General features: G+C 38.0%; 3 protein-coding genes across 3 annotated transcripts in view; 1 reads left to right on the forward strand and 2 right to left on the reverse strand.

Annotated features, from left to right (window-relative positions):
• Positions 1-435: 435 nt before the first annotated feature.
• Positions 436-17,455, reverse strand: LOC125241713 (UPF0605 protein GA14893-like). Its single transcript, XM_048150315.1, has 8 exons — positions 17,281-17,455; positions 10,828-10,966; positions 9,577-9,673; positions 8,625-8,800; positions 8,299-8,458; positions 7,744-7,882; positions 2,047-2,145; positions 436-590 (listed from the first exon to the last, which is right to left on the reverse strand). Exons 1-8 carry the CDS (start codon positions 17,328-17,330, stop codon positions 521-523), a joined length of 930 nt encoding a protein of 309 aa, XP_048006272.1. The 5' UTR covers positions 17,331-17,455; the 3' UTR covers positions 436-520.
• LOC125241712 (elongator complex protein 3) lies at positions 3,572-7,590 on the reverse strand. The gene is made up of 7 exons (XM_048150314.1): positions 6,932-7,590; positions 6,392-6,556; positions 5,893-6,007; positions 4,867-5,117; positions 4,520-4,685; positions 4,096-4,308; positions 3,572-3,789 (listed from the first exon to the last, which is right to left on the reverse strand). Exons 1-7 carry the CDS (start codon positions 7,492-7,494, stop codon positions 3,598-3,600), a joined length of 1,665 nt encoding a protein of 554 aa, XP_048006271.1. The 5' UTR covers positions 7,495-7,590; the 3' UTR covers positions 3,572-3,597.
• A 690-nt stretch (positions 17,456-18,145) lies between the features above and the next one.
• LOC125241289 (putative uncharacterized protein DDB_G0277255) overlaps positions 18,146-24,081 on the forward strand; it is a 68,840-nt gene continuing 62,904 nt past the window's right edge. The window contains exon 1 of the mRNA XM_048149688.1: positions 18,146-18,509. The gene's annotated coding sequence lies outside the window, so the exon portion shown is untranslated. The remainder of the gene's footprint in view (positions 18,510-24,081) is intronic.

Consider the following 24,081-nt stretch of genomic DNA (forward strand, 5'->3'; position numbering starts at 1 on the left):
TTCCGCTATTATCATAAGTCATAACAAATTGAACTCGTACCTAATTACAACCTTGTCATTTTGAATGTTAGGTTTAAATTTGCTTACTGCGTCACCTGTCCAATTTGAAGTTTAACTGTGACACAGGTTAAAGTGCTTTACAGTGACATAGCTGTCTATTGGTACCTAAACCTTATGTCGTTGCAGTAACATACACAATTAAACAGTTTGAAGGTTTATGATGGTAGCTAGCAATTATTTTATTGAGTGTAGAGTTAAAAGCCGAGTAGAGCTGCACAGAAAATTAAAAATTCAATTTAAAAAAATAATAATCATCAGATTAAAAAATGAACATTGTAGATACGTTTAAAAAAATAAAAATCAGTTGGGGTGTCTGAGGTTTTGAGTGATACCGGAAACACGGTGTATAAAATAAGAAATGAAACACTCGCATTAAAAAAAAATCAGTATACTTATTAAAATTTCGTTCCAAAAACCAGCACATTCAATTTTCGACTTTGATTTCGCTTAAGCTTCATAATCAAGATTGGAAGTCGCCGCGGAGCCATCGTTTCGCATCGCGAGTGTCATTCCCGTACGTTTTGCCAAATCTAGAAAATAACATATAATTTTGATAAAATAGCTTTATAACACCACTTAAAATAGTACATATTAAATGAGGCCACTTTCTTCGGAACTGCCACGTTTTGAGGTAAAACTCTTTACCATTGCAACAATTTTGTATGGAAAGGTTATTTCCATTTTATTTCTACTATTTCATGTTAATAGACACATAAGTTAGTTAAGATTAGTCTGAAATTTATAGAATGTCAGCTCAACGAGAAAGCATAAATATAAGTCAATGCCTCATAAAAAGTTTGATAATCTTTTTTGAACTTTCAACAAAAAATATCGTACCATCACTATCGGTACGTCTGTCTCTCGTTTAGTGTGATATTTATTATACCTACAATCAAACAAATCTAAATTAAAAAGTGTAGTATATCCCTAATTAACAGTTTAACAGTAACTTAACGTTACTGTCTGCAACATACATGTGACACACGTATGTGAATAAAATTTTATGCACCTAAAGCAAAGTAATTTATTATATAAAGTATGTTTAGTTTTACTTGTTTCTCTCCTGTATTGATTATCGACAATACAACACACATCACCTATAATGACCAGTTTTACTTAACCTCCATTCAACCCTCCAACTTCATCATATCTCATGGCGACCTTGCCAGAATCTCAAAAGAGTAGGTATTTTTCAATACTATTATAAGGTTCAACGTAGGACGTGGCAAGTATAGGAACAAAATTTTATTCACCTAAAGATTGCGGCTGCAATATATTACAGACGTAGTGTTTCCGGAAACATTCGTATTTGTCATGCTAGTTCAGTCAATGTCAGTACATCTTGTACCGAGATTGACTGAAATATCATGACACGTTCGTACGTTTCCGAATCAATATGAAGGCAATTCTTTTCGCACTACATATGTAGTAGATTTGACCTATGACTAGCCAGTAACGAAAAAATATCTCAGATCACATGTAATTGACTGCCAAGACGTAGCTGACGTCAATAAACATGTGATGCCTTCTTATCTGTGAGTGTGCACGGGAAAACGTCCCACTTTGTCGATTGCTATAAAGCCGCTTTGTCAGTTTATTAATATAAAGATACAAGTAAATCTCGCCTTAATGGTAACCGACAAAGTGGGACGTTTTACTAAATACACTCACATGTATTGGCTAAGGTGTGTATGCCATTTTTTGTCCGAAGGAGCCTGGAAGCTAAAATCTTTCCGGCCGGGGGACAGAAAACTAATCTCTAGATATAAGGCAGGCAAAAACTACTTCATATCGTCACTACTTTTAAAAAATCTCGTATCTCACGCTGTTCCTCAAAGTTAAAACGCAGTAAGTCTATATGCATTCCATACATACTTGCTACAATTTTCTTTTCATTGACAGACGAAGATACAAGTTTTTTTTAAAGTAGTGACGATATGTAATTTTGCCTGCCTGGCTTAAACCTGCTAAAGTATTTGAGTTTACCTGAACAGGCACCCAGGCACGTGACCGGCGTAGTTGGGGATCATGCCGACGTGCTTGTGGTAGATCTCCGTGGGGTTGATGGAGAGGGGCGGGTCCGGTCTGGAGGGGTGGGATAGAAAGGTTAGGATAAGGTTTAGGATAGTTACCTTCTTCGTGATTAGGGCAGATTATACAACGATACGACTTGAGGCAGATAGCCGTTACTTATTCCAACATAAGATCAAGAATATTATAAAGAACATCAATCATCAATAAATTTAAGTTATTGCGTTAACGGCTCATTGATCTTGTTATAGTAAGTAATTATTTTTTCCCCTCACTAGCTCGGAAACACGTGTTTTGTCCTTTAATACCAGCGGGCAAAAACGCATTTTATCCACTAGTGGGTAAAGTAATTTGACCTTGAATAAAGCAAAATTAACTGCTTTAAAATTGATAAAAGTAGGTGAATCTAGTAATAAAGATGATTTACCACCTGCGGAACTACTGGAAGCAGTGATAAACGCATTTTTTGGGTTGTAGTTTCCTCGCTATAGTGAGGGGAAAAGTTTTGTGTTACACTCGGGTGCAAATGTATTTTACTTCTCGTGTGTTAAAAAACTCGCAAGTTCAGGATTCTATTCTCGAACAACTCGCTTCGCTCGTGGTTCAACTATAGAATCCTTTCATTTGCTCATTTTTCAATTCCACACTCGGCGTTAAAATACAACTTTGCCCCCTTGTATAACAAATAACTATTTCCCCTCACTAGCTCGGAAACACGTGTTTTGTCCTTTAATACCAGCGGGTAAAAACGCATTTTATCCACTAGTGGGTAAAGTAATTTGACCTTGAATAAAGTCAAATTAACTGCTTTAAAAATTGATAAAAGTAGGTGAATCTAGTAATAATGATAATTAACCACCAGGGAACTACTGGAAGCAGTGATAAACGCATTTTTTGCGTTGTAGTTTCCTCGCTATAGTGAGGGGAAAAGTTTTGTGTTACACTCGGGTGCAAATGTATTTTACTTCTCGTGTGTTAAAAAACTCGCAAGTTCAGGATTCTATTCTCGAACCACTCGCTTCGCTCGTGGTTCAACTATAGAATCCTTTCACTTGCTCGTTTTTCAATTCCACACTCGGCGTTAAAATACAACTTTGCCCCCTTGTATAACAAATAACTATTATTATAGCGCGCGCTGCAGTTATCACAATTCTCTTAATTACCTAAAAAATTCGCTATGCAAAGGAAAAACTGAAATAATTGCTTAAAAGGCCTAAAACACACAAATTCGTGCTACGCTACTACTACTAATTTACTAAGATACTAGGTACTGTCATTGTCAGATAAAATTGCACACATTTAGCTTACCATATGTTCGTTTTAGACGAGGAAAGTACCTCTCTACCCGTGCGCACGTCCAGTAGGACCGCCATCTTGTCTTACTACTTACGCATTCAAAATGGCGTCCAACAAATTAATTAATTCTTCTGAAATAATGATACCTTTCGCAAGGTGAACCTAAAAGAAAGAAAAATGAAACACGATTTATCAGTAGGTATATTTTATTCAAAGCATCTTGACCATGTAGGGTCCCTCGAGCCGGTACCCAATCTTGGCGTAATAGTTGCGCGTGCCGACGCCCGAAATGACCGCCATTTTGTCAGAGCCGTGCTCCTCGCGCGCGATGCGCTCTGCTTCCTCCATGAGGAGCATTCCAAAACCTTGGTGCTGGAATTTGGTTGGATCGCGGGCGTTTACCTGTAAAATAATAGTGTGTAATAAAATAAACAAGTGTTTACTAATATGTGTATTAATTATAAACCAAGGAATACTTAGACCAGTTAGACTAGATAGATTAAGAAGCTACTAGACTGTCTAAGCTATTAATTAAGTCAGGGAACACCACAATAAATGATATAATATTATCATAGAAATTACACATGAATAACAGCCTCATCATCAGCCTTACAAGAACGTCTCTGTTCCGCGTCCTCGTAAGGAACCGTTTCTCAGTCACTTTTTTTGTTCTTGTTTTTGTGAAAACCAATAAAATAAAGCACTTACCGGCACAACGCTACCATAGACATGCAACTCCCGAACCACACTGCACTGTTTAAAGTCCGCGCCGGGTCCAGGTTTGAGCTCGGGGCGGTAAGTGTCACTGGCGCATTTCCTGAGTCTCAGTAGCCCTACTAGGATGTCCTGGTCGGGGTCCTCGTATGCCAAGAACGTCTCCCAACCGCCGTTGGCTACGTAGTCGCGGCGAATAAGCTCCACCTAAAATATGGAGAATAATTTATTTCTCTAAACACCGGAGTAAGCGCAAGGCAATCCGTAATATTTAAGTAGCTATCACAATCGCAAAGTATAGCGAGACGCGTTGAACGATCCCAAAAAGTCATGAAACTCAACTCAAGCTGAGTGCCAAGCTCAAGAAAGAAACATTAACTTAAGCACCAGTTTTCATCCTAGGGCATTTTTTACACACCTCATAAGGTCGCACGCGGTTGTGAATCTCCTGTATGCCAACCTCCCTAGTGCGAACATCTCGGCAGTCCGTTCCCAAATCTGCCATGCGAGCGAGCGCCAGCTCTCTCAGATTACCATGTTCTACGCCGCTGGAGACCAGAGGCATTGGGATATCGCGCTGCACTCTGAAGACATGACAAACTGTTTTTTATACATATCAACTAGGTATAAGATGTGAACGCACAACATCAGCCGCGTTGAGCTACTTAAACGCAATACGAAAATATCAAGTACTTTTTCATACCAGATTTGTAAACAGAGAAAATAACTTAATATATCAAAAAGTACCTATTTTCAAGTTTTTACCTGTAAACTCTGGTCCACGGAGGCACCAACGCCAGAATCTTTGCAATCAGATCAACCAAAGTCGACGGCGGGTAACTCCTGTACCGGCCCGTCTTCCATAGCTCATACAAGCCTGTTCCTCTGATCACTAAGGTTGGATAGATCTTTAGACCATCGGCCCTGAAAGCGGGGTTCTCGAAGAATTCTATAAATTGTTCGACGTCTCGTTCGAAATCTACGTTAGGAAGGTCTGGCATCATATGGGCGACTATCTGTAAATGTAAGTTTGAAATACATGTCACAAATGCACGTCACGAGGCAATGTGCTCGTGCGGCAAACGTTTAACATATTTTATGTAGACCTTGCCTCGGCGTTTTGTTCGGCCGAGCCACAGAGCACGATTGCCGCGCGAGGAAATCTGCTTCGCGACGTGCTTCGCTTTGTGTGGACGGGGCTATTGACGCCAAAGCCCAAGACAAAAAAGGATTTCAAGAAAAATTTAGCTCACATTTTGTCGAGGTTTTCAAGAAAAAGTTAGCTTATATTTAGCCAATATAAAGTTTTTAAGGCTTGCTTGTGAACAGGAAACGAGACGCGGCGTGAAAGCTAGAGTAGCTAGACGTGCAAAAGTGCCTTACCAAAGGCATTGTGGCCACAGAACTAGATTTAGATAAGAAACAAGTTCATCTATTTGTATAGAGGCCGAGCATGTCAGATTTTGTAGTGAAGTTGATACTTGCCTGTGATTTTAAATATGTTTCAGGCCCGAAGTGTTCATAATTTTGTTGTTGTAATTAATTAAATATCACGTAAAGGGGCATTTTTAATGTTTTTGTTGACTTCAACTTACAAACATTGACGCCCGAAAGCTGCGATTAAAGACAGACAAGTCAGTGGATTTTACTGAGTTCATTTGACACACTAAGTAGATATGTTTGATGTATGGTATATGACATCTGTGATTGGGGCCTTGAGTTTGCCTTGTCTATCTTACACTCATAAACTCATGTTAATTCACTATATTGACTGATATTTAATAGACTTACCTTGTACCCAGCATCTTTAGCCAAGTTGAAATTCTCACAGACAGCCTTCACTGTGTGTCCCCTGTTGGTGTCTCTAGCTATGTCTTCATACACAGACTGCACACCTATTTCCAACCTGTTATACAATTCTTATAGTATACTGATTAAAGTGTGAATACTTGAAAAGGGCATTCTTGCAAACAATTTTCCTTATTCACCAAAAATAATATAAATAAGTAACATATACATCAACAATATTTTACCTATTGGCATGATTATATGAGTGAAAGCATTTTTATAGTGAGAAACTAGGATTCCCAGTTTAAATACTGTTTCTATCCAGAAAACCTTACACTGGTTGTATTCTAAAAGAAAAATATTGAACACAAAAATATTCTACAGCTGTAACTACCTTGCAGACTCTATAATAATCTGGATCATTTAGTCACTTGGGTTTTCTATTATTTAAGTTTAAATAAAAAGAATCTTAAAAAAATTTATATCAACAAGTTTATAGTACCTGGTGCACCCATAGTTAAGCATGTCACTCATATGCCTCTGCAAACAATAGTCCGGTCTAGTCTCAATAGTGATTCCGATGCACTTCGTCTTGGCCCTCTCTGAATATTTCACAGCCTCAGCAACACAACTTGATGTATGTCCGGAGAGGGCATCATGGAGATTCCTGAAATCAATTTTTTATTTGATAATAGCTTAAACATAACAGAATTCAAGCCATATGACAATAAAAAAATTAGCAACAGAAGATCAGCAAAAAGTTCTGCACCTATAAAACCTGACTTGACAACAGAGGAATACTTTAATACCTTCGCTGCGGCAATCAACCACACTTAGAGGTCTAAAGACGGTACTGCAGGGAACATGTTAAACTCAACTGGAGGATGACAATAAACTGCAAATCATTTATGTCAAACCAGGTTTACAATGGTGCAATTATCGGGAAAGATGGTCCTTTTTTACATTGCACTTTGCTTTTTTCACAAACCAAACTGTACTGTTTTCAGGCACAATGAACTGAATATTAAACAAGCAAACTTACCTAATAAAGTAGTCTCTGTAGTCCTCCGGCAAGCTCATAAATGTCCCACCCATAACAATGAACTCCACCTTATCCACACTGTGCCCCAGCTGCTTTAGCTGCTCCACCCGGTGGCGAGTCTGCAGGTACGGGTTGTAGCGCGCCCGGATCGCGCGCATCGACGTCGGCTCGTAGCCCGTGTAGCTCTGCGTAGAGTACTCGAAATCCGAGTCCGGACCGCCCGGGCAGTACACACAAATGTTCCCCGTGAAGTTTATGTGCGGACATCTGTGAGGCTTACACATCACCGCAACCACAGCGATTCCTGACGCCGTACGTATAGGCTTAGCCTTCAATTTGGGCACCAATATACTCTTTGAATCCGCCGGCACCGCCGCTATGATATCCACCAAACGAGGAGAAGTCCCTAGACCATATTTCGAAGAAATACGCGTCTTCATCTTGTTTAGGTTAACATCTTTCCCTTGGCGATGAGCGACCAACAACTCTTGTATGATCTCCGATATTACTATCACCATTTTCTCCTCTTTAGATAAATTTGGCAAAAGTTTCTTTTTAGCCATTTTGAATACTATTTAATATTGCACGGATAAAAGTTATTAAACTGCGCGTGTGAATTAAATAAAATTCGTCACTTTGACAATGACAGTCCAAAAATCTATACTCTATGGTCTACACGTAATCAACTTGCTACTGTAAAAAATTACAATATTGCTAGGGTACAAAACAAAGAACTTACAATCGGAATCGATTATTCTCCTATAATCGATACACGCTAATAAATAACTCTTGAAAATCTTATTGAAACTTACTTGACAACATTTACAGGCGCCCATTCAGTACTCTGTCTTCTCCTGTAGTTAGAAGAAAAGTCACACAGTGCAGAGTTGGTAAGTTTCTTCGAGCTTTCGCCAAATCGCTGGAATCCGTATGGGACATGACCCGCGAAACCTAAAAATATTGAGTCTCATTAATTTTATTTCGTAATGTAAACCGCAATCTGTTTACCCATATTACTTGTTGAGTAACTTGGCGCCTTGGCCGTGTCGTAACTTACGGGCTGACTGTGAAGGATTAAATCCCCATATTTGGGATCTTACAAAAGAAGAATGAATTTTAGAATAACTCATCGAAAAATACCAAAATATAGTTTTAACGGTTGCTAAAACTAAAATGACTTGCTAATAATAACAATGTCAAAATGACAAGACGAAAAAAATAAGTGGCCAGCCACTTTATTTTACTTTGAAGAGTTTTTATTACATTATACCGACTTGGAATAGATCCGTAATGTATTAAATCAATTTATACCCTCGTCGTTGAATGAGTGAACAAAAATGTTTTTTTTTTTGCAACCACAATTTTACCTTTCTTTACATATTTCTCCGGTCCATCTTCCATGAAATAAGGACTAGTAGAGTGTGATGGCGGTGATAATTTTGCTTCATCCATAGGTAAATTCCGTAGTATACCAGCACATTCTGGCCTCACTGCTACCAAAGGCAGTTTGAATTCAGCTGTCGCCGACTGAGAGAGAAAAAATAAACTTCATGTGTAAACTCTCGCGCACAAAAAATTGGTCATTAACTTTTCTTCATTCCATCCATTTCACGTCTTGCATGCTTCGTCTTCCATTCACTCTTTCTTCCGTCTTCACACATTTATCACCAGCATTCTGGTATTCTTGACTTACGAATCTGTCGACTAGGTTCCAGGGTGTTCCCTTGCCCGCCTGTAGGTCGAGGACTCTTTCGAGTTGGTTTGCTGCCGCGCGAGAGTTGAGCTGTTGGCGTTGAAACTCGGAGAGGGCCTCCGTTGCGAGCACGGTGTAACGTTGGCCGAAATGCGCATTTAACCGCGGTAGAAAGCCTGGTGGATTATATCATTTTATACCCCAATCCGACATAAAAGACAACGTAAAAGTTGTCGAATTATGTTGTTTTCTATTTAAAAACCAGTCGTATTTTGTTAATAATCACAGAAACTAAGCACTATTAGTCACTTTGCGTTGTTTGTATGATTCCCACATAGAGTCAGTTTATACAAATTTTATAAAAGATTGATTCCAAAAAAGTAAAGTATTTTTTTTGCACAATCAAACATAGTACATCATCGTATTCTTTTTCTTTATGCGTACTTGTACAGCTCGAATGCGCTATGACAGCGCATTAAATCCAACAATAGCGTAAACTTTAAGGAAACGTAATAGTGCATATTGGCCGTCCTATAGGTAAACGACCGTTCCGACCGGTCCAGATCCAGATGGTTGTGCTGACTCAGAACCAGCAATGAATCACTGCCCACTATTTATTTGCATGGTACAGTTTTACACAATGTCTCAGAAAGGCTTTACACATAGATCATTTACAAACTAGAAGGAACGTTTAATATGCTTTCTTATCTCAACTTTGCACCTACCTGTTAATATGAATCGCAATATTCGGGATTAAAGAAAAAATACACCAAGATTCTTGATTTTTAAAGTCGTCTTTGGCCATTTTTCATATTTTTGCGCTGCGAGGAACATACTAAGGCGACACAATTGGAATATTTCGCTCTCGAAGAAAATAAATGACAAGAAAGGCCTGTAATGTAATGTAATGGCGAAAATTGGTATGTGTAAATCATGCCAAAATGTCACTTACCTTCGTACCCTGGTATCATGGGATGTTTGTACACCGGATCACCATTTCGAAACCTCGCGTTTACGATATCCACGTCAGTCTGTGCTGGTCGGAATACCTGGTGACATTGTACGCTTTATTAGCAGACATGGTGACTATACTTATAAGTATACTAGGATCATAGGTACCTATACTTATGTGTACTTATAAATAGCCATTTTTAGGGTTCCGTAGTCAACTAGGAACCCTTATAGTTTCGCCATGTTTGTCTGTCCGTCCGTCCGTCCGTCCGCGGATAATCTCAGTAACCGTTAGCACTAGAAAGCTGAAATTTGGTACCAATATGTATATGAATCACGCCGACAAAGTGCAAAAATAAAAAATGGAAAAAAATGTTTTATTAGGGTACTCCCCCTACATGTAAAGTGGGGGCTGAAATTTTTTTTCATTCCAACCCTAACGTGTGATATATTGTTGGATAGGTATTTAAAAATGAATAAGGGTTTGCTAAGATCGTTTTTTGATATTATTTATAGTTTTCGAAATAATCGCTCCTAAAGGAAAAAAAAGTGCGTCCCCCCCCCTCTAACTTTTGAACCATATGTTTAAAAAATATGAAAAAAATCACAAAAGTAGAACTTTATAAAGACTTTCTAGGAAAATTGTTTTGAACTTGATAGGTTCAGTAGTTTTTGAGAAAAATACGGAAAACTACGGAACCCTACACTGAGCGTGGCCCGACACGCTCTTGGCCGGTTTTTTTCTACTAAAACTAAGGCCTGATTTAGACGGGGTGCGAACTCGCATGTGATTTTAGTTACATTGCGGGCTGTTGAGGTTACATACAATTTTGCACAGCCATTAATACCGCAATGTAATAAAACTCGTATGCGAGTTCTCGTACCGTCTAAATGGGCCCTAACTGTGTCGCTTAACTTCAAACCTGGGTAAATCCGTCTGCTTTAAGGTTGAATACATAAAAAAATATTAAATGATCTGAAAGATAATCAACCTAATAGCAGAATGGATTTACCCAGTTTTGAAGCTAAGCGTACACAATTTTCAATCTCAATTTATTCAGAAACCTAATCAAATTTGTGAATAACGGCACTGGCTGGGTCGCCATGTGATATTGGATGTACATAAAGACACACTATCTTAGGAGTATATGTTGGCTCTGTAATGCTGTTTATAACGACAAAGTGCTGCCACCTTGACCATTGTATTCCCTTTCCGGCGACTACGAGAAAAAGAGAGAGATATAATTCTCACTTGAAAGTCATCAGCGGTCCTGTCGGATAGCACGAGCCTCTCCGAGTGTTGTACACTCGGGTCCAGAAGGATCTTGTGTGTGGTGGAGCCATAGGTGTCACCGATGCGGTATTTGTATTCTGGACAGTGCCCTGTGTATCTGAGGAAAAGAGATTATTCGTAAGTAAGAAAGCAATGAAGAGGTAGGAATAGAATAGAATAACATTTATTCGTGAACACAGGCAAGACAAAATACACATAATAACAATAAGACAGAAAATAATGAAATGCCACGAAATGGCCTCATCTCAGCGTGTTGCTGGGGACTTCCAGCGCTGATCTTCCGCGCTTCTTCAGCGCTGGTAGGTAATATAGTTTCTACACAATTTGTAAACCTTATTGCAAAAACATCTAATGAAAAGCCCCTGCAAAAGTGGACATCTTAAAAGTCCTGACTGACTGTCTTTTTGGTATCAATAATTTACAGTTAAGAAATAAAAACCTATATTAAATATCAAATAATCTATATACTAGCCCCGATGCAGAAGAGTACGTCTAGTAAATACAGAAATATTTTGTTAAGCTTTTTCTACTTGGTCAAACAAAATATAAGAAAATGTCCAAAAGTGGTAATAATTGTACCGGTGAAGGCTCGTTTTCAAAAAATTGCCAAAAATAAATAATAGCAATTTATAATCACTAAGGCATATCAGCAATTTAAGTAAACGTTGAAGATTCATTAAATACAAACATTATTTCCATGTGATGAAGATTTTCAAAGAAATTGTCACTTAATTTTAGGTAATTTCTGAAAAAATTTGATTTCGACTTAGCCTCGTTTACTCTTTTTTAAAACCTTATAATAAAAATGTAGTCTGAGAAGATTGTAGTACAGGGTATACGAATTATAAATTTTACCAGTTTTAGTTATCAAAATTGTCCAAATTTTACAAATAAGATCGACTAATTCAGCTCTATGCGTGAATTTTTCTAAACGTGCTTTAGAGAAAAAATCATAATTAATTTAGTGACTTGGTTTTCAAAAATCCAGTCTTATAAAAATCAAGATAATAAGATGCTCTAACTGAAATTTGAATTAAATAAATCTATTGGATAACGGAAAGTGTAGTATTTCACCGACTAAAAATACCAATTTTACATTATTTTGACGTTTTTTTTTGAAAGCAGCCTTAAATCTAATAACGTTTACACATGTAGGTATATCACGACCCAGTAGTGAGAATTGTAAAAGTACTCTAATATAGTTTATTTTTATTGTACAATAAAGTTGCATGTGACTTATAAATTGTTATAAAAAATTACTTTAAAAAAAAACCGGCCAAGAGCGTGTCGGGCCGCGCTCAGTGTAGGGTTCCGTAGTTTTTCGTATTTTTCTCAAAAACTACTGAACCTATCAAATTCAAAACAATTTTCCTAGAAAGTCTTTATAAAGTTCTACTTTTGTGATTTTTTTCATATTTTTGAAACATATGGTTCAAAAGTTAGAGGGGGGGGGGGGACGCACTTTTTTTTCCTTTAGGAGCGATTATTTCCGAAAATATTAATATTATCAAAAAACGATCTTAGTAATCCAAAAATGGTGTCTTAATCACGTTCTCCTCTCCTATAGCAGTTCTGCATGCATAGGCTTTAAAATTTGTTTTTAGTTTATTAGCAGAACTTAAGTAGTTACTTTCCTTGATAAATCGATAACAGATAAAATAAAAATCGTCATTTTCTTCCTTTCAGTATCATTGATATTTCTTGTATTTAGATTTAGTTATTGTACAATACTGCCATGAAAAATAAACTAGATTAGTATTAGTATTCATCATTAATGATTTTTGAACAAAGACATTATTTTTATACAAAAAGGAGAACCTCAAAAAATGGTCTGACTAGACGAAAACATATGCATCGGGGCTAGTATGATAAAAGGGGACTGGGCAGGCCAAGTGCGATATGCATCTACAGAGGTGGGCTAAACCAGGCATGGAATAGACACCACCTGGGCGGGAAGTTGGTGGGACGACCTGGACGCATCGCATACCTACTGCCACAGTATAATAAAGAGTACTATCGTACAGTATGGCCACTTCCGCTCCCCGCTGAAAGTGGTGCCCATCCCGTTACCTCACGGTTACCGCCTGTCAAAAACGCGAACAGTCGACAAGTCATATTTCACTCATACAAGCATAGTTCACCTACACGAGCTTAGACTGTGTGCTAGGAACGCGCCTCTTTCATATATTTGATCGCCAGTATCCCAGGTGCGCTACTGCCCTGGAAGTGGAAGCACATCAACAGGAAGGTAGCCTTAGCACTAAAAAGGGAACGTTGAAATCCAACAAGAGAGGTCATTGCCCAGCAAGGGGACACTTAACAGACTAAAAAAATATTGTAGCTATTAGCCTTCAACTCATCAGGCCTCGGCACACTATGTTGTTACTACAGTAAAACCTTTCCTATCGTCTGCTCAAAAAACTGGCTTACGAAATACTTCAATTTTCAACGGGTCATATGTATTTGCTCTTTCCTACACAACAAAAACACGAGTTTATTTATGTTTTTATGCAAAATAGATCTACGTAATAACCGGAGCTGGAACTGGAGCATCCAAAAATTCATTTTGCTCGTGATATTGTAAAGAATAGACTGAATTGTGTTTGAGCGCCGTGAACGGTGCGACCAATCGTTAGGAACTGCGTTTGTTGTTGTAGACTTGTGAATAAGTAGGGTTGGCAATTTGCCAATCCGAACATAGCGCCAAAAATCGGTGTGTCATCGGAGTATTAATGTATCTCTACTTATCCCTTAAAAGCATGAATTTTTCTTTTAACGAGATATTAATATATGTGTATGTGATAGACAATGGTTTTCTGACTGTGGGAAAAATAATAAAAAAATGTTAAGATCGATTTTTATACTAAATCAGTGTTAGAAGTTAAATAGGCCAAATCTTATTTATATTAATATATCGTAATTGGTAAGTTTTATTTAAAAAAACCGGCCAAGAGCGTGTCGGGCCACGCTCAGTGTAGGGTTCCGTAGTTTTCCGTATTTTTCTCAAAAACTACTGAACCTATCAAGTTCAAAACAATTTTCCTAGAAAGTCATTATAAAGTTCTACTTTTGTGATTTTTTTCATATTTTTTAAACATATGGTTCAAAAGTTAGAGGGGGGGGGGGGGGGCGCACTTTTTTTCCTTTAGGAGCGATTATTTCCGAAAACATTAATATTATCAAAAAACGATCTTAGTAAACCCTTATTCATTTTTAAATACCTATCTAACAATATATCATACGTTGGGGTTGGAATGAAAAAAAATATCAGCTCCCACTTTACATGTAGGGGGGGGTACCCTAATAAAACATTTTTTTCCATTTTTTATTTTTGAACTTTGTTGGCGTGATTGATATACATACTGGTACCAAATTTCAACTTTCTAGTGCTAACGGTTACTGAGATTATCCGCGGACGGACGGACGGACGGACGGACGGACAGACAGATATGGCGAAACTATAAGGGTTCCTAGTTGACTACGGAACCCTAAAAAATGACTACTATTAAAAAGGTACAATTTGTGAAACCTCTATCAAGGGCGGCTCACTCCGCGATCCTATCGCCGCGCTACAGGTACATGCCGGCGGCCGCGAGTTCGCGGCCTACTCAGGGGTGGCGCGCATTCTCATGGAACGCACGTTCGCACATTCTAATTGTTACTTTACGTCGCGAGTTTTTTTTAAGTTTCATATGCGATGTCCGCGTGTGGAATGGCTAATAAAGCTTAGTTAAATAGACATCATGAATAAAATAGCACAATTTTACATAGATCTACTATTGATTGAGTCCCACGGAAAAGTTCAATAAGGCTTGTGATGTTGGGACAAACAAAAATATATAAATGCTGTATATATACCTAGAAAGTACCCAAGACATGAATATAATAGTATAACATTTTTTGCAAATATTAATTCGTTTTAATCTATAGGCAACCCTACCGTCCGACGCTGCGCACGTGCGGCTCGTTTCTTTGTTAGAATTTTGTAGGCATTTTAAAAAGCGGCATTTCGTGAACATCAAAGCAGTGGGCCTTCTGTACTTGTACTATTATATATTCTGTGCCTCTATGATAAAATGTTTAAACATAAACTAATTTCTAACTCCGAAAAATTCAGCCTAAATCACATACTAAAAATCGCCATGGTCCTGTTTTTTCACACTTTTCCGCCATTTCATCTTAATCCTTAAATAATAAATAGTAAATCATTATGTTATTTAATTTATTTAATTGTTTATTAAATAATAATGAATAATGAATATTAATTAAGCAATAAATGTGATTTTGGATAGCTACATATCGAGCCACTGGCCATCAAATATATGATGCATATATACATCACCATGCATTTAAGCATTTGCATTGCATTTAAACATTCAACTTCACCAGGTCAGCGGTTAAGCATGAGGTAACCTGTTTCTGCTTACAGACTGTAAGGAATAATAAAATTAAACCGAAACCTCGTTAAACCATTCATTACACATTACGGATTGTTAGCATTGCCGACGTAATAAATACAGATTAAATTGGCAGCCCTATTCTTAAACCTAAAAGCGATTACGGCTACAAATAAATAAAGTTACTCAATTCCGGGCCTCAGTTTGTGCACATAATACCATGCCACACCAAATTATTCTCCACAATCCCTTAACAACATATATAACTCTTCACACCGACAAAGTACTAACGCCTCTCGAACTTTGCAAGCTCTTGTTATAATTTATCGTTGTTGGATAAATGCTAATAGGTGCTTTGAAGTAAAGCAGAGTATAGATTGGCGGCTGGGTAAGAGGTTGCGAGAGATACGTTTAGTTTTAAATGGTACATCACCATAACGAGTACAAGTGAAGTATGGTAAGTAATCCGTTACGTCACTGGCGCCTCGCTTCTGTTTTGTTTACGAAAGCACAGTATAATAAAGAGTACTATCGTAGAGTATGGTCACTCCCGCTCCCCGCTAAAAGTAACCTCGTTACCTACGCCGCCTGTCAAAAACTCGAACAGTTGACCTGTCATATTTCACTCATACAAGCATAGTACGCGTTCACCTACACGAGTTTAGACTGTTCTTTCATATATTTGACCGCCAGTGTCCGAGGTGCGACGAAAGGTTGCAAACAAGCATCTGTCATTTCAAGCATGCGTCTGTTGCAAGACACCGTTGTAGTATAGGGACGCCTGGGTGGCTAGCCGAATGGCACAATCGCTCACGAAACGCTCACGAAACGAAGCGCTAGTAGATATCTATCTCTATCGCGCTTGCGTATTGGCGCGACAGAGCCAGCGGCGTATCGCTTTCGTTTGGCGTCGGAGAAATGCCATTCGGCTACGGGGCCTGGCCGGATACAGGCGGGCTGTCGATCGCTGATGCGTTCATTCAGCCATTTCAGCCCAAAGCAAGACACCGTTACTTACGCCGTGGCATTCAGCGCCATGCGAAGCAAACCTTATCGATATGGAAGTATGAGACACCGACGGTTCGCCCACGCAAGACACGGCGTTTTAGGCTGAAAGGTACACTATCACATGTTTATCAAAGAAATATGATCATAAGCAACTTGCCGACCTTTTTCTTCAGGTTGGAGTAAAAGGGAGGCATACAGACCTATAGTGGACTATCGGCCTTATGAATACTATTCTGTTGGTGAGTTGCAGCCAGACGGTAGAAGATCAAGAGAAATATACCTATCACTTAGAAACTGCGAATCTGAAGGCAGGGAACCTTTCTTCATACGAGGAGCTCTCTTCATGTCTTAAGACGGTACGAGAACTCGCATACGAGTTTTATTGCGGTATGTGATGGCTGTGCACAATTGTATGTGACCTCAACAGTCCGCAATCTTATACTATTAAACGAGCAATTCTTGTATATTTATTTATTTATTTATTTATTTATTTATATATTTATTTATATATACCGACGATCTCGGAAACCGCTCTAACGATTTCGCTGAAATTTGTTTTGTGGGGGTTTTCGGGGGTGAAAAATCGATCTAGCGTAGCCTTAGATCCCGGATGCGAGTTCGCGCAGATAGATCGTAGGTGTCAGGGTCCGCGAGTCTAAATCATGCGAGCGCACGCCGCGTCTAAATCAAGCCCTAATAGCATTATGATTATCCAAGCTTTTTTATGGGATAGAAGGCAAACGAGCAGACAGGTCGCCGGGTGGTAAGCGATCACTGCCGCCCTTGGACACCCGAAACACCAGAAGTGTTAGAGGTCTGTTGCCGGCCTTTAAGATGGGTATACGCTCTTTTCTTGAAGGTTTGAAGGTCGTATCGATCCAGAAATACCGCAGGCGACAATTCATTCCACAGTTTAACTGTGCGGGGCAGGAAGTTTCTGGAGAAACGCACAGTTGAGGACTGCCAGCCATCTGTTTTTATTGTAATCAATCAAGATAAAACTAACCCTGGGATGTAGTGGGGTTGCGCGATGCTCACTAAATCCAAGGCTGCCATTTCTACTTAGAATTTTACTGCAACCCCTGAAGACCTGAACTTAAACGAAAATCATGGGTAATTGAGACTTTAAAATATAAACTAGAATTTTGATGAAAATGCGATGATTAATTTTGAAGCCGTGATTTTTGACGCATATTGCTCATTTTTGACAGTTTTGACGGAAAATGTCCTTTATCCGAAACTACCAACTAAGGAGGTTTCATAAGTAGGTCGAATATTTTTCTGTAGTAAATCTCACTTAAAGTTTTATAAAATACTAGCATTTGCCCGCGGCTTCACTCGCGTTAAAAAGGGACAAAAAGTAGCCTATGTCACTTTCCATCCCTTCAACTAACTCCACTTAAGAAATCACGACAATTCGTCGCTTCGTTTTGCCGTCAAAGACGGACAGACAAACAGACACACACACTTTCCCATTTATAATATTAAGTATGGATGTACATTTTTCAATTGTATAGGTTTAATGTAGGGGTTAAATTGGGGCTGCAAAGAATTTTATGACGATCGATAGGTATTTACTTACTTAAAAAAACTACCCTTCTGTATAAGGAGGTTTTAAAACTAAAAAAAATGCAAAATCAACAGCTCTGTCGATAAATAAAACTATAGGTGACATTTTTCTTTGTACAGTATTAGTTTCCCTCTCTTGAACGATTTATTATAATTTTTTTTACTAACAATTTATTACTTGATTAAACGGTTGATCAACTCCAATCAAAACGTTGTTCAGAAGAATGAACGAAATCGTTCATTCGTTCGCTTTAAACGTTCCGTTCCATTCGGTCGCGCAACGGCCGCCATATTGCATTTGGTCGCCGGGCGGGCTGCGCGTCCAGGCGGTGTTGTGTCAAGTGACAGCCAGACCGATAAATACACATAAAACTGTAATAACTTTCGCGTACGGTGCGAATTTATTTAAAAAACTAAACAATCCAAGTGTTTCTATGCATAATCCCAGACAGTCTAGTTATCTTTGATCGTGCTTTGTAAAGTTGTATTGCATGCATTCCACGGAGACTGTTGAACTTTATTTTTTTTCATTCAGTGTTCTTTTTTCAAACTTCAATGTTTTTATTTATTTGAGTGCTACCAGTAGTTTATGAACGTTTTCGTTACATTTTTTTTGTGATTTGGACTTTTGTTTCAACTTCGAAGTATTTTGCCGAAACTATTACGGTAAGATTTTTGCATTGCGCATTGTGTTATGATTATTGTTTATTTTTTTATTATTTAAAATTGGAACAGTACTTTATTCCGATTTTAAATAACGATGCTGTGTTTATGTGTGGCGAGTAACTCGCTCCTGTACTCTACATCTACTAACCTCATTCAAGAAAATATGTTGTTTTGTTAGGTACTTATCCTATAACAAATAGCTACAGCGAATGTGAACTACGTAGATTTTATTTATGTTACGAGATTCTTTCAGTTGTTGATTGCTAGAATCATGTTAATAAAATACAAGTAACATATTTATGTAGTTCCTGTAACGAGTGACATGTCCCTATGTTACATTTTTGTAAGCTCATAGTGAATGCTGTTAGAAAGAGATTTGCTTATAAGTTATAAGCAAACCATGTTGCATTTTTCTAACCTTGAAACTGAGAGATCGGTCGTAGATTAGCGCGAGATGTTTATCTTGCGAAGATTCTGAGTTTACTTATATAAAGTTTTATTAACTCATGCTGAGCTCTGTGAAAAACTCCTCTTTTAATTCCCTCTAACTTCTAAAAGAGCAACTTATAACTTTCACTAATACCTTTATATTATTTATTTATCTAAAGGTTTCCTCCGAAAGAGGGACACCAAACAAAACACTGCTAGAAGTAAACTTGTTTCGTATGCCTACGAACTTACAATTTGAAGACAACGGCTTTCATACCAATGATATAAGATACCCATTCAAACATGCCTTGTTTCGAAGGAATCCTGTTCGGTTGCCGTTGAGAGAAAACAAAACCGAATCGCGGCTACGACTTTTAAGTCACATCAAGGAACACCTTTACGGCACCACCATTAGGGTTTGCAATGCTTTGAGATAGACTAACTTGATTAAGGATACTTCTATTAACTTCAATAGTTGACGGTCTTTAGTTTTGATTTACTATTCAGGATATGTATTAGATACCGAAATCTGTTAAAATACATAGGGTAATCGTAAATAGTTAACTTCGAAAGCGATACATTTCAACAAATTTAACGGAAGTTAAAGTTAATCGATAATCCGTTAATCGTGATAAAAAAATATTTTTACTGTAGTGTGCGTAAGTTTATATGTTACTGTAAAAGCCCGAAGTTCGCCAAAATCTCTTAAAAGATCCCAGCTGCCAATTGGTAAAAGCGAAATGTTAATAAAATAAATGTTCTCTATGGACTTACACCGACGTTGGTTCGGTACATCCTAGGTTTTAAATTGGTGACCTGTAGATATTGGGTCATTCATGCGGTCGTAGTCATGGTGCGTAGGTTCCTCGGATTGAGACACCTCTAATCAAAGTTGTGATCCACGGTAACTTGTTAGATAGCGCGGCCCGCCGAACCCTGGCTTGATGCGTCGGTTGCGCGATTTATGTACGCCTTGATGATTTACATTCTATTTCCCAGTTAGTGATGGGTGCAGTAGGACTAATAAACTTTAGCAGGTCTCCAACAAGTGATCCAAAAGGCACCAATTGGTCTGGACTCTGTAGACTGTGAATTTACGGGAAAATCCTAGGTTTCGCCGTACTCCGGCCTTTTACAGTAGCGGTCACAGCAAGTTTTACACGGCACGCGCGGAACTGGATTAACGATTAACGGACTCGAAAAAATTTAACGGAAGTTAACGAATCCGTTAACATTTTTTAAAGTTAACTTAAAAGTTAATCCGTTAACCAAAATGTTAACTTCGTTAATTAACGATTAACGGATTAACGAGTTAATGCCCAGCTATGCATAGGGATAGCTAATTAATACGATCATGATGTGATGTGATGTGTCTCAAATATTGACACACAAGCAGGTCTGTAAGTAGAAAATACTAATCATTTTACGCAATTTATGTAGATAATCCTAAACCTATTTATCATTTAACAAAAAGTAACTTCGTTTGCTACACCTTTCAAAAAAGCACGTGGATTTTCCCGAGAATTACTCATCGTAAGAAGTTGTGTACAAACCGCAATACTTACCATATTTGTCGCATCTTCCCAGAAACAAATTATCTCATTATAGGTAGTTGAATAGTCTTTATACTTTTCAATTTATTCAAGTGTGGCTACTAACCCAGCTAGTAGCTATAAATTAGACTTGAAATTGAGACCACAGATAAGGATAAATATCATATGTCACCGTATATAATTTTAAACCCATAAATCCTGTAATATCCAATCCATCTTCAACCTATTAGGTACAAAAAAGGTAGTTCCACTGTTCAATCGGATCGGATTATTTTAAGATTAGCATTATACACGTAAATGTCAAGTGATAAAAATGAACTGCAAGGTTCGTTGCAGATAATATTTTCCAATTTCAGTAACTTACTTAATAGTATATTATTCTAATAAATTAGTGTATTCCATAAGTTTTTGTCCTTTTATAATACGTTGCGTGATAACGTAAATTAAATATCACGGAAAATGATATTCATTGCATGGAGAAAGTGAACTTAGCCTCAAACGGTAAGCGGTTACCTACCTGAACCAAAAATGACGTAAATTATCCGTTAGCGTTACATGTACACCAAGAAACGTATTTTAAAATGTCAAAAACTAATCAAGCTCAGTAATAGTACTAATTGTCTACCTACTGTTGATGGAACCCTGGGTGAGCATAGCTCTGTAGTTAATCCTGGAAATTTTCGTTACCTTTGTTATGCTTGAATACGTCATGGACACACGATGTTGGCCTTGCCGAAGGTGTAAATAAAATATTATTAGCAATAGTTGTCGGTTTATAAAACCACATCCATATAATTTTAAGTAATGCTTATATAAGTTGGTTAATACGGCAACAGAACCTGAAGAGGTACCATATTAGCGTATCAAATCTAATTTCTCCTTGACTCGCATAATTTATTCCACAGCTGCATCCTGCCTTAATTATGGAACTTGAAATTTGAAACTGAAAGAACAACCTTTTAAATCTAATAATTTTTAAACACTTTCTTCGAAATAGAAATTCTCTCTACGTATAAAAAAAATATATTTTATACCTCTCCTATTTATTTAAATCTGCGCTGCCATATACGTTTAACTAAATCGCTTAGTTCTTTTGATCACGAGTATTCTTAGAGAACGTTTTCGTTGAAGGAAATGCGGACTTGGAACTTCGAAATTAAGCCTGTCAGGTAGACATATTTATCAGCCGAAATACCGGTTGCGTCGGTGTGAAAAAACTAAGGCATTGAACGTCATTATCAGGTTATGTTAACGACCGATTGTGGTTTTAAAGATTCGGTTTCTTGTGGTTTCTTTTCGCCGCTCATATGAGAACTATCAGACATAAATTCTATAGCAAATTAAAGGGTTTCAAAGAGTTTCGATAAACACAAAAACGAACGAAACTTACCTCTTTCTATCCCTCATCCGGTTGTCTTTTTCTTGCATCCTATTATAATAAATTCAGTCGTACGACCCAGTACCGTAAACTGATGAAATTTGACAGGCCGCTTACGAGGGGTCACCCCCTAAGATGTTCCATTACAAAATAAATAACAATGATGAATTAACGAAAAAAATAATCGTGTTATAACTGTTTAGCTGCATGATTCAAGTACTTGCGTGACCATTTGGTCATTCAAGTAATTGAACCGTTTGAACGAGGCTTAAAATAGGGGTAGTGCATCAATGCTACCATCAAGCGGAAGTCGCCATAGAGTCGGCGGGACCCTAAAACCGCGTTCAAGCCGTCCCAATTGTGGACCAGTCGTTTAAGTAGTACACTTTCTCCGATACGTGACGCGCCCAGACGCCATTTTCACTCGCGAATGTGTACAGGTGTACGATACTCGAACTCGTTTGTACGTTGGTGCGATTGCTATTCTTTTCGGCGTATGCAAGAGATGCACAAGGCGTTAGTGCGTTTTCACATTATCCGATCCGATATCGGATGTCGGACCGATATACATTACAGGCGCCATCTTGGATTTTTTCTATTGAAATCCTTCCGACTTCCGATATCGGATCGGATAGTGTGAAAACGGACAGGTTGTTACTCAGGTACCCGACCAGAGTTTTTCCTTTTTAACCCCCGACGCAAAAACGACGGGGTGTTATACCTAAGTTTGATGTGTCTGTCTGTTTGTCTATTTGTCTGTCTGTCTGTCTGTCTGTCCGTCCGTCTGTCTGTCTGTCTGTCTGTCTGTCTGTCTGTCTGTCTGTTTGTGGCATCGTAGCTTCCGAACAGATGAACCGATTTAGATTTAGTTGTTTTGTTTGAAAGCTGAGTTAGTCGGGAGTGTTCTTATAGCCATGTTTTATGAAAATCGGTCCACTAAATATGTCCCGGTCGGGGGTTTTTTCAAAATTTTAATTTTGTGGTTAGGTAATATTTCAAATCTTTTCAGACTTTGGAGGGCGTGGCTTGGATAAATTCAGGAAATTCTTAAAATCTGTGCAGACCAGACAGCTTTGTCTATCCATTCTATTTAAGAGGTTCTCGTCATCACTAGCAGAATAAATCGATTTGGTTTGTAAGACTCCTATCGTCTGATGAGACCTAAAACACGAACTTAAAAAATAGGCCAAGTTCTAGGAACGAATTTACGATCTCAAAGGTTGTCATAAATACAGTACGAAGTTGATAACTTGATATACATTGACTGAACTAAGAATAACTTATAATAAACCAGGTAGGCAAGTATAGTGCGCGATAAATGATAAAACATCTGACCGTCCCTATCGCACTATTTGTAAGTGCGAACTGCCAAACGACAAAAATTTCTCGCTTTGACATTTGTCCGCAAAAGAGCTCTATGTCGCGGCGTTTATCGCCTGTCGACTGTCGCGGCAATCATGTGCTAACCGTACAAAATTAATTTATCGCATTGTGAACCGTATGAACGTGATATTGAAAAAACATCCGCTATCAGGATTCATAATATATAAGCCGTGATATTACGTCGCTGATTAGATAGTGTTTAATTGAGGCATGCATAGGTTTAACCGAAAAACGTGGAACTAAATTTAATAAATAATAAAAGAACCCATCTTATTGGCCGGCAACGCACCTCCAACACTTCTGGTGTTTTAGGTGTCCATGGGCGGCAGTGATCGCTTACTATCAGGCGACCTGCCTACTCGATAGCCTCCTATCACATAAAAATAAGAAAAAACTACCGCAATTTCAAGAAAAGTAGAAAATGTAACGGAAACTAAAAACAATGAATAGCTATCTCTTGCTTACCAAAATAACAGGAGTTCCCATGCACGGCACGATATGCTCTGATCTAGCTCGTTATATTTTTTAAATACTTATACTTTTGTAAATATTTTCACGTAGCAAATTTAAATAGCAATACTACTAACTTATAATTCGAATTACAGACCTTATTTCTGTAGGTACATGATTATTTGCATTGTTTTCGTGACAGTTGTGTTTAGCTATCAGCAGACTCTAGTACATACACATCGTCAAGTTAAAATCATTGTCAATCCCTCTCCCATTGTACTACTTCCACCAGTGTGTCAGTTTTGCCTAGAAAGCGTAATATGTTGATTCTCAGAATATGTTTAAGTAGGTGTACCTACATTGGTCGGATGCATTCACA

This window comes from Leguminivora glycinivorella, chromosome Z (assembly GCF_023078275.1).
Source record: "Leguminivora glycinivorella isolate SPB_JAAS2020 chromosome Z, LegGlyc_1.1, whole genome shotgun sequence".
In the NCBI taxonomy this organism is placed as follows: domain Eukaryota; kingdom Metazoa; phylum Arthropoda; class Insecta; order Lepidoptera; family Tortricidae; genus Leguminivora; species Leguminivora glycinivorella.

Excerpts from the sequence above, each read along its gene's own strand:
- LOC125241712 (XM_048150314.1), bottom strand. The coding sequence starts at position 7,494 with ATGGCTAAAAAGAAACTTTTGCCAAATTTATCTAAAGAGGAGAAAATG. Across the intron at positions 4,686-4,866 it reads CCGTGGACCAGAGTTTACAG|AGTGCAGCGCGATATCCCAA; the intron begins GTAAAAACTTGA and ends TCATGTCTTCAG. Across the intron at positions 3,790-4,095 it reads TCTATGGTAGCGTTGTGCCG|GTAAACGCCCGCGATCCAAC; the intron begins GTAAGTGCTTTA and ends ATTATTTTACAG.
- LOC125241713 (XM_048150315.1), bottom strand. The coding sequence starts at position 17,330 with ATGGCAGCCTTGGATTTAGTGAGCATCGCGCAACCCCACTACATCCCA. Across the intron at positions 10,967-17,280 it reads CAACCCCACTACATCCCAGG|ATACACAGGGCACTGTCCAG; the intron begins GTTAGTTTTATC and ends TCTTTTCCTCAG. Across the intron at positions 2,146-7,743 it reads GCGCCTGTAAATGTTGTCAA|ACCGGACCCGCCCCTCTCCA; the intron begins GTAAGTTTCAAT and ends CCACCCCTCCAG.